Source organism: Atractosteus spatula, chromosome 4 (assembly GCF_055471065.1).
Source record: "Atractosteus spatula isolate fAtrSpa1 chromosome 4, fAtrSpa1.hap1, whole genome shotgun sequence".
In the NCBI taxonomy this organism is placed as follows: domain Eukaryota; kingdom Metazoa; phylum Chordata; class Actinopteri; order Semionotiformes; family Lepisosteidae; genus Atractosteus; species Atractosteus spatula.
The window spans coordinates 47,448,620-47,462,810 of record NC_142709.1 but is presented as its reverse complement, the minus strand read 5'-3'; the positions used below and the strand labels follow the sequence as shown (position 1 = coordinate 47,462,810).

Below are 14,191 nucleotides of genomic sequence, written 5' to 3'. Positions count from 1 at the left end.
AGAGTGTGTGTGTGTCTCTCTACATGTGATGGACTGGCGTCCAGTCCAGGATGTGCTCTGCCTTGTGCCTGTTGCTTGCCAGGATAGGATCTGGCTCCCCTGCAGCCCTGTATTGGATAAAAGCGCTTAGAAAAATGGCTGGATGAAAAAAGGAAGTTGTATTTCAAACGCAGCACAGGGCGCCCCAAGAGTAACAGCACTCTGAAAATCCAGAGCTTTCTTGTCTGTGCATTTGAATGTTCTCACTATGGGGTTTTCACAGTTGTTAGGAATTGAATTCCAGAAAGACATGAGAAACTAAACTACACAGGATATTGACACAAATGAAACATTTTTTGGCTTTTGACTTTTTCTAGAATTTTGCCTTCAGCAGCTTAACAGTCAGGTTCAGAAAACAGGGTAATTATTAATCCAGTTTAGGAAAATGGTGATACTGTAGATAATGGTAATAACGTGTTCCGTCATTTATTTGTATGTTTCCATCCTTTTCTGAGTGATCACTCACCATTTCACTAAGGACCACTGCTGAATCCTGTGTTGGCTTCCGACTTTCCTCAGTTCAGTCTAGTTGCGGACAAACGGCATGCTTTTCAAAATGGAGATCATAAGAACGAGGTCTCTGAATCGGATGATGCTTATTGTCACTGAAGATGGTTTATGTAAGCCCTGAGAAAGCCACGATGTGCAGTAATCTGATTCACTTTTAGAAATGTAACTGGAATGATTTGGTTCTAGTTTTCAAGTTTTGAAAATCAGTGTTTCTTCTTTCGGCGGAACAGTTTGATAAATCTGCCGTTTTCCCATGCTTTCACTTAATCATGGTTTATGATACTTTACTACGCCTGTCCATGCCCTGTTTATCTGCTCCACTAAATTCAATTCAATTTATTTTTAAATAGCGCCTTTCACAACACGGTTGACCCAAGGCGATTAACAGTGCAAGTGACCATACATGGTGTGAATACATGGACCATACTGTATGGTTCTTCTATAGTGTGGTATAACGGAGCGGGGCGGAGCGGTGGCTCTGTGGCTAAGGATCTGCGCCTGTGGCTGGAAGGTTGCCGGTTCAAATCCTGCAGCCAGCAGAGGAATCCTACTCCGTTGGGCCCCTGAGCAGGGCCCTTAACCCCAACTGCTCCAGGGGCGCTGTACAATGGCTGACCCTGTGCTCTGACCCCAGGCTCTCTCCCTATCTGTGTGTCTGTGTGTCTCATGGAGAGCAAGCTGGAGTATGCGAAAAGACAAATTTCTAATGCAAGAAATTGTATAGGGTTAATAAAGTGATGTTATTATTATATTATTACCTACTCATCCTTTACAGGAGGTGGTATTCTGCCTGTGTGTTGAGCACTGATCTGTGCTGTGCTCTGTCTCTGCAGGGACTGCGTGCCAAAGGGCAGGCCGTTCCACTTGTACAGGCTGCTGCTGCAGTATCACGAGCCCGAGCTCTGCTCCTTCCTAGACACGAAGAAAATCACGCCAGACTCCTACGCCATGAACTGGGTAACTCTCCCCCGTCTTTCTCCGTCGCTGTTGTTCCGATTTCTTAGTCTGTCCTCCCTTGCGCTCGGAAATGATTCCCTGTTACGGGCTTATTAATGAAGGTGGGGGTATTTTTTTCCCCCCGGGCTGTGGATTTTGAATGTTTTGTGAATTTACACATCTGTCTGTGAAGACCTTCAAATCAAGACTTTTCTTTCTTCGCTGGAGGAAGTATCGCCGCTGGAGACATCAGCGGTCCTTTCAGGACTCCAAGCTGGCACTCAGTTGGACGGTGCAGACCAAAGCAGGATACAGACGGGGAGGGACGTTTATGATGTTGTTCTCGAGAGGAGGAAAAATGTCCAGTCATTATATTAAAGCAGAGCTGTCTTGTAGATCAAGTTCTTTAGAAGAAAACAAAAGGAAAAACTGTGAGGAAACAGTAATGATTGATGTCTTAAGTTAAAGAACATTCATTTGGCCATTGCTCCTCACAGTAGTAATATTGATCTTCTCAGACTACTGCAGACCTGAACACAGTAGGCCCATGCCTTCTGGTTTTAAACAGCAGTTAGTGACTAAGGTATGAGACATTCACCAACACTCCAGGTTTGTGACTGTGGAAGGCTGGAACTCCCTACTCTTTCTTCTAAGGTCATGAGCAATCTAAACATGGAAGATAGCGTGCGTTGGCCCAGGAGAAGAGAAAGATTATGGTTTTCCCCCTACTTCTTAGATTAGGAAACTAAAAAAGTCACCTTAAATCTTAAGTTAGATAATTCAGTAGAACAGAGTACCTTCCACTTTGTAAGATGAGTTAGTGTTCATAAGAAGAATTATTACATTTAATATTGAACAATATATCCTAGTTTCAGTACAGGGTGCCAGTTCATGTTTGGAGCTGTATATAAGCTGCCTAGATCAGTAGCCTGGGTTCATGTGGGTAACACATCTCTGCCGTGCAGTTCACACCCACTGAATTATATGGTCTAATTTTAAAACATCCCAGTGTGGCTTCTTCTGTATACAGAGGTAGGGCTTTTCCTTCTGACTGTTGACCCTGGTGCGTCTGTCCTCTGCGCAGCTGGGGAGCCTGTTTGCCAGTCACTGCACGCCTGAGGTCACCCAGGCCATGTGGGACGTCTACCTGCAGCAGGCCGATCCCTTCGTCATCTTCTTCCTCATGCTCATCATCCTTGTCAACGCCAAGTAGGTACCAGCGCCGGTCTCTTGGCCTCAGCCCGTCTGAGCCCGACAGTCTTCTCCAGGAGTCTCAGACCCTCTTACTGCAGTTCCTGCAGGGCCTGGTGTCTCCTGCTTTTTAGTTCAACCCAAAATGTCAGTTAAACAATTAATCTAATTATAATTTTAATTGGACAAAGGATTTTTAAGGCCTTTTACAGTTGACTATTCGAAAACAACACTTTCAGTGAAAGTACAGTTACCTGTACATACCTTAAAGCCTGGTTAGAAGTATTAACAATAACGCTGTTAATTAATTAGACTAGTTTGTGGAACTGAGAGCCTGGGTGGAACAAAAAACAAACAACACTACGCCCTCTAATTGAATTGGACACCGGCTGATGTAAATCCAGCTGCACTGTGTGGTTTATCTGTGTACCAGACCTTTAGACAAACTGCACAGCTTCCAAAATACGGGAAGGGTAGTGTAAATTCTCAGTCAGCAGATGTTAAGATCTGTCCCGTCAAAACACACCTAGCAAGTTATTTAATGTAAATCGTGAAAATGTGTGTAATTAACTTGAGTACAGTAGACACGTGTTAATTTAAAAAGTGATTACGTGTTAACTTTTCTGTGACTGTATGTTTTTCTTGCTTAAAAGCCTTAAAGGTGTAATCAAGCTGGTATCGGTTGCTCAGCAGTTCGTCTTTTCTTCTTTCCCCCAGAGATAACATTCTTGCTCAGGAAGGAGACAGTAAAGAGGACATCATCAGTAAGTGTGTTCTGGATCGTGCTGCCCGTGTGTGACTGGAGAGAGGCTGAGAGCCAGTCTGTCTCTCTCTCCTACATCTCTTTTTTTATCTCTCTCTTTCTGCTACTGTCTCTGTGCTGAGTGCTGCCCCTGTGATGATGCAGAGTCACAGACACTGCAGCAGGGCAGCTATAGACCCAGGCTGGAAGATCAACTCTGATTACGGAGCAGTCTGAGCCATTTCAGGCTTTCACAGCTGAAGGCTTCTGAAAACATGTCGTTATAATCAAGTGCTGGACGTTTCAGATTTAACCCCTTTTGTAATTGTTCTAGAGGTGAAGTAGATCTTATAAAATCTCCTCAGATTTCTTTGAAGTCATAAAAAAGGAGGCCTTTCAGTAGTTGATAAGACCCTTGGATCAATCGAGATGTTCCTGTAAGGAAAGCCATCCCATGGCTGGGTAGCTTGTTCCACACTCCCACCATGCTTTGGATAAAGCAGCGCCTCTTGTTCACTATAGTCTTATTAGCATTGTCACTCCAGACTCTTCTTCCTTTTGAGCAGTGTTGTAAAACTCTGCTCCTGGAGGCCTTGTGTCTTCAGGGTTATGTTAATTCTGGGGCTAATAAGTTAATTAAGTGCAGTTCATTTAATAAGCTTTAACCTAGATCCAGAATGTGTTGTAGGCAACTGTAATTTTAATGAAGGGAATGATTGAGCTGTCAGCTATAAAAGACCTTACGAACCATCCTGTATGTGTTAAAGTACGAAAATAATTGTTAATTGTTTAATTGAGGGTGGGGGAGACGGGGGCTCCTGATTCATGGCTCTGTGTGTGTGTGTTCCAGAAATGCTGGAGAGCTCCCCTGCTCACCTGGAATGTGAGGACGTTGAGGATCTCTTCTCTTTGGCCCAGTACTACTACAGCAAGACGCCCTTGTCCCTCAGGAAGGTACTGAACGTGCCGCTGAGACAGCAGCCCTGAGACTCCTCTTCCCCTGCCCTCCTGTCAGAGCTAGAAATGTGCAATCACCGCTGAGAAAGGCCCTTGAACGCAGATTGAATCGATCTGAATGAGAAGCCCTTTCAGTTTAGTACTAAACCCTTCTACATGCGTACTCATTTTCATGTGTGAATTCCTTAAATAAGAGGGAAATGACAATATGCACTTTAAGCTTAATTTATTAATGGACAGACAGAAGTGTCATATTTATTACACGTACACTATAAGTGTCAGCTATGTAGAAGTGTAATATTATCAAGTTGTACATTTTCCTTATGCTCATTACTCTACAAATCTTTGTTGTCTCTTCAGGTACAAGTAAATTAGCAGCGTGATCAAGCAATATGTTTTTCATCTGCTCTTTTTTGCACCTGTGACTATTCAAAGTTCTGTAATGTCACAGGATATGGAAATGAATGAAAAGTTCGGGCCCTCGTGTTGGGGGACAGCAGTCTTGTGCTCACTGAGCTCACCTCTTCCTCCTGCCTCTCTGCCCGTCTCCTTGCAGGAGAACCAGAACCTGTTCGGCAGCAGCCTGGTGGCTCTGAAGGAGGAGGAGATGGACCTGAGCCAGGCCCTGTGTCTTCCCGTCTCCGTGCCCGAGATCCTGCAGGCCAACCAGCAGCAAGGGGTGAGTCACGTCACAGCATGACGTCACTTGAGCCAGAACAAAGCCAGGGCTGCACTCCTCTCCCGCATCAGGCCTTCAGACTTGTCCCCATTCAGACCGCTTTCCACACCTGCGCTCTCTTACAACCTGAAGTCATCGCATTCTTCAGAATTTGGAGAAACCCTCTTTGTTGCTGCCTGTGATTTTGACGTGTGGTTGACATGTATTTCGTGATCTTCATGTTAAGCTCTGTCTGTCTGGCAGGAGGGGGTGCGCTTCTTTGTGGTGGACTGCCGGCCGGCGGAGCAGTACAACGCCGGACACCTTTCCACAGCCTTCCACCTGGACTCCGACCTGGTAAGGACTTTCCCTGTCTGCTATCATCTCTCTGTGTCAGTCCTGCCTCGTACTGACCCAGTCTTTTGGTGTCGGCGCTGTGTCTGTGTTCCTGCCTCATACCGACCCTGTCTCTTGGTGTGTCGGCACCATGTCTGTGTTCCTGCCTCGTACCGACCCCGTCTCTCTGTGTCTCTGCGCCGTGTCTGTGTTCCTGCCTCGTACTGACCCTGTCTCTCTGTGTCTCTGCGCCGTGTCTGTGTTCCTGCCTCGTACCGTGTCTGTGTTCCTGCCTCGTACCGACCCCGTCTCTCGGTGTCTCTGCGCCGTGTCTGTGTTCCTGCCTCGTACCGACCCCGTCTCTCGGTGTCTCTGCGCCATGTCTGTGTTCCTGCCTCGTACTGACCCCGTGTCTCGGTGTCTCTGCGCCATGTCCCACCTGTCTCACTTCGGGTATCGGTCTGTACGGCAGATGCTGCAGAACCCCTCAGAGTTCGCCCTGTCGGTGAAGTCCCTGCTGGAGGCTCAGAAGCAGTCGCTGGAGTCTTGCTCCATCGCCAGCGGGGAGCACCTGTGCTTCATGGGCAGCGGGCGCGAGGAGGAAGACATGTACATGAACATGGTGCTCGCCCACTTCCTGCAGGTCAGGGGGCACACGCCCAGCCTGGGGGAGAGGGATCTTCTGTTCTTAGCCACTGTAATTCATTGATTCAAATGCAGTGCTTCTCAGGGGATTCTTTACAAAACACTGTACTGTATGCATCACATTCTCCATCTCCAGAGAGAAACTCCTCTGTACTACCCTGGAACGATTTGATTAATACTTTCTTTTTCTGTTACAGAAAAACAAGGAGTATGTTAGCATTGCGAAAGGGGGATTTATGGGTAAGTATGCAGAAAGCATTCTCTCCTGGCCTTGTTGACTTATAAGTAAATTAGTAGCATGATCAAGAAATATGTTTTTTATCTGCTCTTTACAGCCTATGGCTATACAGCCACTCCAAAAAAATACTAACCGTAAAACCTAAAGGCTGAGTCAAAAATTTTAATTCAGAGAGCTTTATTGGCGTGAACGGTGAATTACAGTGTTATCACAACAATACCAGGTAGTAGAACACGTACAACAATACCATCATGGTTGTTTTTATAAACATTCTACCATATGTTCTCCCATATTGGAAACTCTGAGTTCCCCCCACCTCCCCCAGTAGGATTGATAGAAGTTATGATTCTGGAAGCTGTTCAGGGATATTAATTATTTTGGGGAAGAAGTCAGGTCTGCCCAGTTTCTGTGTCCAGGCTAAGGTCACTGAGCTTGTTCTCTCTGGGTAGATGGATTGCTTTAACATAATTAATAACCTCTGTCAGTTATATTAGATCTGTGACCCAGCCCCACAGTCTGTAGTTTGGCCCAGATAAAGGCAGGAATCCACACCCCAGGGTGCACTGGGTAACTGTGTGTGTTTCAGCTCTGCAGCAGCACCTGTCCGACATCAACGTGGATGGACCGGACAACGTGTACGTGCACTGGATCGTCAGCACCTCTGGGGCTCGAGGCAGCCTCAGCTCCGGAGCTGACGTGAGTCCCCCTGGGCGGGGCATGAGCACGTGAAAGTTAAAGCCCCTATAGAATGAGGACGTTGTTTGTTGCAATAGAGCTTGCACACACACGCTGATTTCATGATGCACAAAGACGAAAGCTATCTGGGGCTGTCTGGCAGGCACAGTCAGCTGGAGGCCATCACCATCTGGAGATAGACCGCAGTACTCTTGTGCTCTCCAGGGCATTTCCTAATAAGAATGGGAGATAAATATCTAATACAAATCATATCCTGATTCTAGCTTCTCCCAACCTACCCTTCGTCAAGAATACCGAGCCTCACAAGGCATGTTTTCTTTGTTTCTCTGGCACAGCTGCATAACAAATTCATAACCAGACAGCAAACTTAAAAGAGGACAGCGATTTACAATAAATAACAAGTACACATTTGGGTCAATGTTTAATCCTTCGTGTTCATTTTTTTATAGTTCCATGAGAAGCAAAGCTCTGCATTCCACATTTGTAGAAATAAATAGAACATTTCTTGAAATTGAGGCACAAGCACTGGAAGAAAGAAGGGGAGGAACCTTTCTCATATCAAATTAATGAATCCTATTCAAGACTTAATTACTCTAAAATGTCCACTAAACAATTTGAAACGTATTGCCCTATTTAAAATAGTGCATCACTGAACAATGAGAGATGTATTTTAGCCTTGTGGATAGGAAGTCAGTATTTCCAACTAATAGAATACAGCAGTCCCTTACTTAAGGCCTCAATCCTAGACTTTTTAGTGCTCAAATTGCCTATATAGGTTCTGGGCACTTGATGTGTTAAAGGAGGTACTGTTTCACTCTTTCTTTTCTCTATTCCCTTACTCCTTTACTTAAGTGTGTGTCCTTTTTATCCTGTCTTCTCTTTGGATACTCTGAGAAGACTTACATAACTGAGAGGGTCACTTTTTAAATAAAAGGTGAAATGTTCAGTCATTGTAACTGCCTCAAGTGAGATAACCAGATAAAAGCAGATTAATTCAAGGATGTCCATTGTTATACCTTTTAGAATAGGGTGCTTTCATGAGAAGCCCGAACACCTTGGTCACCCTCCCTCATGTGGTATAGTTTTACATTTGCCTATCGGAGCATGTAAATATTCATCAATTAGACTGTTCTACAGTTTAATAAGAGAAATTTAATAAGTGAACATCTGAATATGAGCAGGCAAGTAAATATTTTATATTCCCATTCTTTTGGAAACATCACCGGAAAGCAAAGTTATTCCCGCTGCAGTGCAAGATCTTAACCAGTTCTCTTTCAGTGATCCTGGCTGTCTCTATCAAATGAAAACCGTAGACTAGAGGAATACAGTTTTCCCTTTTGTGACTTAATATTATTTAGGAAAAAGTCTAGTTTTCAATCTCTGATCTGAGAATATAATAATTTTAGGTAATAAGAAGAGAGGCCATTTGATTAATCCGGCTTGATTGGTGGTAGTTTATTTAGCCAAGCAGCTATCTAGTTTTGTGGAAGGATCCCACGCTTTATTTTCTTAAGCTGGGGACAAAACAATGGTGCAATCAGAACAGGCACTTTGGTCCGTCTTCCACACGTAATTCCAAGTGGAGCCTGCAGGAGGCGCACTCTCATGGGCTACCTTTCTCTACCCTGGCAGGGCGAGTCTGTGAATGGGGCCAGCGATGGCAAAGGAGTGAAGTCCCTGGTCAACAAGATGACCTTCGCCCTGAAGTCCAAGTCTGTGAATGTGAAGGAAAAGGTGATCAGCTTCATTGAGAACACCTCCGCCCCTGTGGACAGGTGAGCTGAGCCTGACTGGATCCAGATATTCCCAGAGGTGGCCCACTGAGAGAAAAGAGAGACCCTTCACAATGCTGGGGGTGTCTGACCCTCATCCCGAGGAGCCACAGTCCCAGCTGTGATGAGGGCACCTCATCTCTCGAGTCCTTGAAGGCTGTAGTCCCAGAGGTTTTCTTGATGTCTTTAAATCCTCAATGGCACAAGACCAGAGGAAAATTGTTTAATAAGTTCAGTCAAGCCTTAATTTTATCGCTTTTTCACAGGTGTTAAGCAGCAGATGGCTTTATAGGCCCAAGACCTTGCTGTACAGTAGTCCCCGATTTGTAGCACTGAGTACTAATATTCTGAATATTCTCATACTAGAGTGAAACAAAGAGTTAAATGTTTGAACTGATTCTGTGAAATATAGAAAAGGCAGAGACTGGCACATTGTTGGCCAGTCCTGCTGGGGTGAGACTCCTGGAGTCGGGGGGGTCGGATCACGGATCAACTCAAAGAAGCCCTGTCCCGAGAGAGGCCACTGAGCTACTCCTGGTACCCCATCTCTGTCGCAGGCATTCGCCCCATGCCCACCTGGCGCTCTGGTACCTTTTGTGGGTTCTTTCAAGTCCTTTTAATACTTGTTAATTAATTTTTTGTAATTCTCCAACATGTCTGAGATCTAATAACTGTCATTACTACCTAGGCATTTTCACTGTTGGTATACATTTCTTTACAATTTCCATTTTTGTTTGTTTTTGTTTTGTTGGGTAATTCTGCAGGAAATATATATTTTTTCTTCCTCATTAATTTTCTCATGTTATTTCGCCTCTCCTCCTCCTCCTCCCTGGTGCGTCTGGTGTCTTTAATGCGCAATAGAATCTCTTTCAATCTGCCCTGGCCAGAAAAGGCAGTCCCCGATAGGTAAGAGCCGCGCCCCGAGTCTGCGTCTGTGTCCACAGCATGAGCACTGGCACCTCCTCACCCTCGCCCTTAACCCGCGTGGCACTGCCAGCCTGGTGACCCTGGTGCCGCCCCCCGGCTAGCCCAGCAGGAGAGCCGGCTGACACAGAGCACATTCTCTCTCACACCACACTCGCGCCACCTGCGTCACACCCTGGGGAATTCCACGGCACGTCTGCAGCATAACTAAATGTATATATGCATGTGTACGGGGGGAGACAATAAGTGGAACAGATCCTAGGCAGTCCACCTCGTAGGCAGGGAAGACAGTTTCGGTTTTCAGCTGTCCCCAAGCTCACTTCCTTGATCGGGCCAAAGCAATGACGTGCAAGGGGACGTCAACCTGTCATCACTATGGCCCGATACAGGAAGTGAGCTTGGAGACAATGAGGCCCAAGAAATGCTACAGGGCTACCAGCCCATACTTAAGGAGGCAGAAATGTGTGGCTGTGCAAAGGCACCGTGATTACGAATGAAGCCGTGTTCTCTCTCTGGTGGATAATTGGCAAATTATCAGCAGCCATATCGCTCTGCAACTCACCACTGGCAGCCCACTGAAGCTCAGTAGGTGTGAGCCTGGTCAGTACCCGGATGGGAGACCTTCTGGGGAAAAAGGTTTCTGCTGGAAAAGGTGTTAGTGGGGCCAGCAGGGGGCGCTCACCCTGCGGTCTGTGTGGGTCCTAATGCCCCAGTATAGTGACGGGGACACTATACTGTAAACAGACGCCATCCTTCGGATGAGATGTAAAACCGAGGTCCTGACTCTCTGCGGTCATTAAAAATCCCAGGGCGTTTCTCGAAAAGAGTAGGGGTGTAACCCCGGCGTCCTGGCCAAAATTCCCCATTGGCCCTTACCAATCATGGCCTCCTAATAATCCCCATCTATGAACTGGCTTCATTACTCTGCTCTCCTCCTCACTAATAGCTGATCTGTAGCGAGCGTACCAGCGCACTAGCTGCCGTCACATCATCCAGGTGGATGCTGCACATTGGTGGTGGTCCAGTGGAGTGGCCAGAAAAGTGCTATATAAATGTAAGCAATTATTATTATTAATTATCAATGCACCTTACATCTTGACTTCACCTCCAGTCCATTTCTATCCATATATAGAAATATGAAATGGATTAAAACCGACCTATGTGAGACTGCACAGGTTGTAAAAATAAAGGTTTTGATAGTTTCTGTCTCTGGGCGTGGTGCCTTAGGTACAGTATCTCCTTACTGAAACCAATTTTATATTTTATATATAACACTTCACGTAGCTTCCCATAACATTTAGACACTTTTTTAATGTTTAACCTTCACCTGCCATCGTCTCTCAGGATCTTGCCATCACTGTAGGGACGCTTCCTCAAATTGTGTCCTCCCGTGGATAGTAGTACCCATACAAACATTCACACACCGCAAGGCAGAGCTGTGTCTGGTTGTATAAAACACCTTCAGCTAAATGCTTCCTTCCTTCCTGTCCTTTTAAGATCTCGGAGATGCAAGTTGTCGCAGGAAGCAGGGCAGCACTTTGAGCTCCTTGCTCTGCTCAAGGGGCAAGGAGCTGTATTTACTGCTGATGGTGCTTTCGATACTCCAGGCATACTTTCAGACAGCTGTGGCATCCTGCTGGGCTCCGAGGGCTTCAGTGCCACCACTGCGTCAGTCCCGGCGTTTCGTCACTAACACGGGCTTCGCCTTAGCTCCTACGTCTTTAACCTCTGATCCGAGCCCCGGCTCTGTTCTCTATCTGTCCGCCTGCCCGTCCTCATCGCTGCCAGATTTTGTTCAGCAGCGCCTGCCATCACAGTGCGCCAGTCCACTGTAGTGCCATCTGTCTGCCTGGAAGAACATCACACCAGGGACTCTGTCAGCACATCAACCAATCTGCCATTAAAGAGCTAACAGCCAAGTCTTGGATTGCTGCACTGGCCCGGTCTGCGGCAATCAGGCCAAATGTTTTATTCAGATAAGACTAGAGACTGTGCAGCAGGGATTAGAGTCCTCTCCGTTTCCACGTTCCAGCTGAGACATAACCTATTATGTTTCAGGAGGGACAGTTATTACCGCAACACCAGCCTGTCCTTTTCTCTCCCTTGTGGTGTACCAGGATGAAATAATGAAATCGATGGGAATGCAATCCCTTTCTTACATCTCTCTCACCTGAGGACAAGTATAAAGATCAATCTGTTTTATATAGTATATGAATATAAATTCAAGCACATGTGGATCACTAGAGGAAGGGAGATGATTTAAATGGGTTTTCTTAACTCTTTGGCTGTTAGTTTCTCAAACAGGGCCACTGCTGTCATCTCTTTGCAGTAGGAAATCCTCTTTCTACCTTTTTTTAAACTAATGATTCTTTTTCTCCTCTTAATAACCTAGTTCATTTCTTTTCATTGCAGAAAGGCAAAATGCGCAAGGCCTTTGTGCCATCTGTCTTTTTAACGGCTGAATGCTTAATAGTGCTGTTTGTTGCTAGGCTCGTTCTGTGTAATTAATATTTATGTATGTGGTCAGAAATGGGAAAACAACTGGATCCGAGTTCCTTGCTCTTGAATAACTTACAAGCATCATGCCACATGCCTTGTTGGCCACATTCAGATTTGAGTTTTCATTTTAAACGCTTTGAGAAGCCACCTTTAAAGGCGCTATATAAAATAAAGTTTTTTATTATTATTATTATTATTATATTTTAAAAACAGTACGTACTCACAGCAGCAAAAGCCAGAAGGCTCAGGATAGCAGCTGGCAGAAGTCACGTCTGTGCCATTTTGAACCGATGAGGGTTTTTTTCTGTGTGCCACATCACGGGTGCGTTGATGTCCTGGGACCCTGTTGAGACTGTGCTGTTCCCGTCTGTCCAGGCACGTGAGCAGCAGTGACCGGGTGGGGAAGCCGTACCGCGGGGTCAAGCCTGTGTTCAGCATCGGGGACGAGGAGGAGTATGACACTGGTAATCCAAGAAAGAGGCAATCACAATCTTAATTAAGAGAAAACGGGGATCTTCAGGGCCTTCCTGTTGTTACTGTGACCTATTTTTGTCGTCTTAAAAAGTTGAGGAGCCTATCCCAGGAATCCTGTGTGGAGTTGAAAACAGGATTGGTGCTGATAAGCAATGTTCCCTCTAATTCTTAATGGCCTGTGTGTGCAAAAATTTCAAGTTGTGTACTTTTTTCCCCCAGTGACAAAAACGTGTGCGCACTAAATTTAGTGTGTGTAAAATTGTAAACCTGAAATTATTTTTTGTTAATATAGTCATTCATATAGAAAAATAGAGATCTAAAAGACCGGGACAGCGATTGAACGAGCCCAGTCATAGAGACTGAGTGTCGAGAAAATATGAGCAGTGAGGTACGAGGCTACGAGAGCATAGATATTGATTATCGAGTAGCAATAATAATGCACACAGCCAAGTTGGGCCTCTCGCACCCAGTCTCATGTGGTCAATTTAGCAATTTTCAATTGCCAACCGTGTTTGTTTTATTATCATCATATTTTTTTTGTGCGCATTTCTATTTTCTGTGTGCGCTGATTTCATGCCCTGTGCGCGCCCACATGTGCACAGCTTAGAGCAGGGGTGGGGAACCTTTTTTCTGCCAAGGGCCATTTGGATATTGGATAACATCATTCGCGGGCCATACTGTACAAAATTATCAATTTAAAAATTAGCCTGCTATATTTGGTCAAACATATAATTAACTCACCCCTAATGTGATGGCTGGAACTGCTTCTCTTTGGTGAGGCGTGTGATGTTAGCTGGTATTGATGATGTTGCTACTCGCAACTGCTTTTCCAGGTTTGCGTCGGTCAGTCTGGAGCGCAGTCGATCAAACAGCCACTTGCTATCATTGAGTTCCCTGACAGGTTTTCCCTTCATCTCCATGAACTGCTTGACTTCATCCTGCAGTTCGTAAAACACTGTGTTTTAACACTTTCGCAACGTGTACACTCCCAGCCTGCCTGGCACTGACTGTCCTCTGAGTCACTGCAATACAGGCAGATGTGCCGCGGGCAGCCGACAAGAAGCATGTGTGTCTGTCCTGTCATGTACTCGTATGTGTCCTGTCTATCCCGTAATGGACGTTCCTTGCTTGTCCCTCAAAATTTACGTTATTATTATGATTCACTTAATATAAATTTATGTTGCTATGAAAAAAGCTCCTAGATTTATTGAATTTTGAGTCCCGCCTGCGTAGGGCTGGGTGATATGGCCAAAAACATTATCACGATAAAAATTTTCATATCAGTCGATATCGATAATTATCTCGATAAATGTCAAATCATTATTTCTTTCAAGTTTAAAGGCAGATTTTTTCTCCTGAGTGAAAGTTGAAGAAACCAGACAGTTAATTGGTAAATTAAACAACTCTTTATTTTAAGAATACAACACTTGCCAAACAGCCTGCGGTTGCCTTGGCAGGGCCAGACCAAATGACAGACGTTCCCCACCCCTGGCTTAGAGGGAACATTGCTGATATGTTTAAATTGAGTGGGCTTTTGCGACTTCAGGAGCTCCAGCCGGTTGCCAATTCTTTGT

General features: G+C 45.4%; 1 protein-coding gene across 2 annotated transcripts in view; it reads left to right on the top strand.

Moving 5' to 3' along the window:
• The window catches only part of tbc1d23 (TBC1 domain family, member 23), a 35,262-nt gene that overhangs the window by 17,607 nt on the left and 3,464 nt on the right, over positions 1 to 14,191 (top strand). Inside the window, exons 5-16 of one of the 2 annotated variants that reach the window (XM_088912829.1) lie at positions 1,383 to 1,506; positions 2,570 to 2,694; positions 3,394 to 3,440; positions 4,269 to 4,372; positions 4,932 to 5,054; positions 5,298 to 5,390; positions 5,842 to 6,012; positions 6,212 to 6,254; positions 6,839 to 6,948; positions 8,581 to 8,723; positions 9,582 to 9,626; positions 12,519 to 12,607. In XM_088912829.1, the coding sequence (XP_088768955.1) occupies positions 1,383 to 1,506; positions 2,570 to 2,694; positions 3,394 to 3,440; positions 4,269 to 4,372; positions 4,932 to 5,054; positions 5,298 to 5,390; positions 5,842 to 6,012; positions 6,212 to 6,254; positions 6,839 to 6,948; positions 8,581 to 8,723; positions 9,582 to 9,626; positions 12,519 to 12,607 (1,217 nt within the window). The remainder of the gene's footprint in view (positions 1 to 1,382; positions 1,507 to 2,569; positions 2,695 to 3,393; positions 3,441 to 4,268; positions 4,373 to 4,931; positions 5,055 to 5,297; positions 5,391 to 5,841; positions 6,013 to 6,211; positions 6,255 to 6,838; positions 6,949 to 8,580; positions 8,724 to 9,581; positions 9,627 to 12,518; positions 12,608 to 14,191) is intronic. The other variant, XM_088912830.1, reaches the window with a different exon arrangement.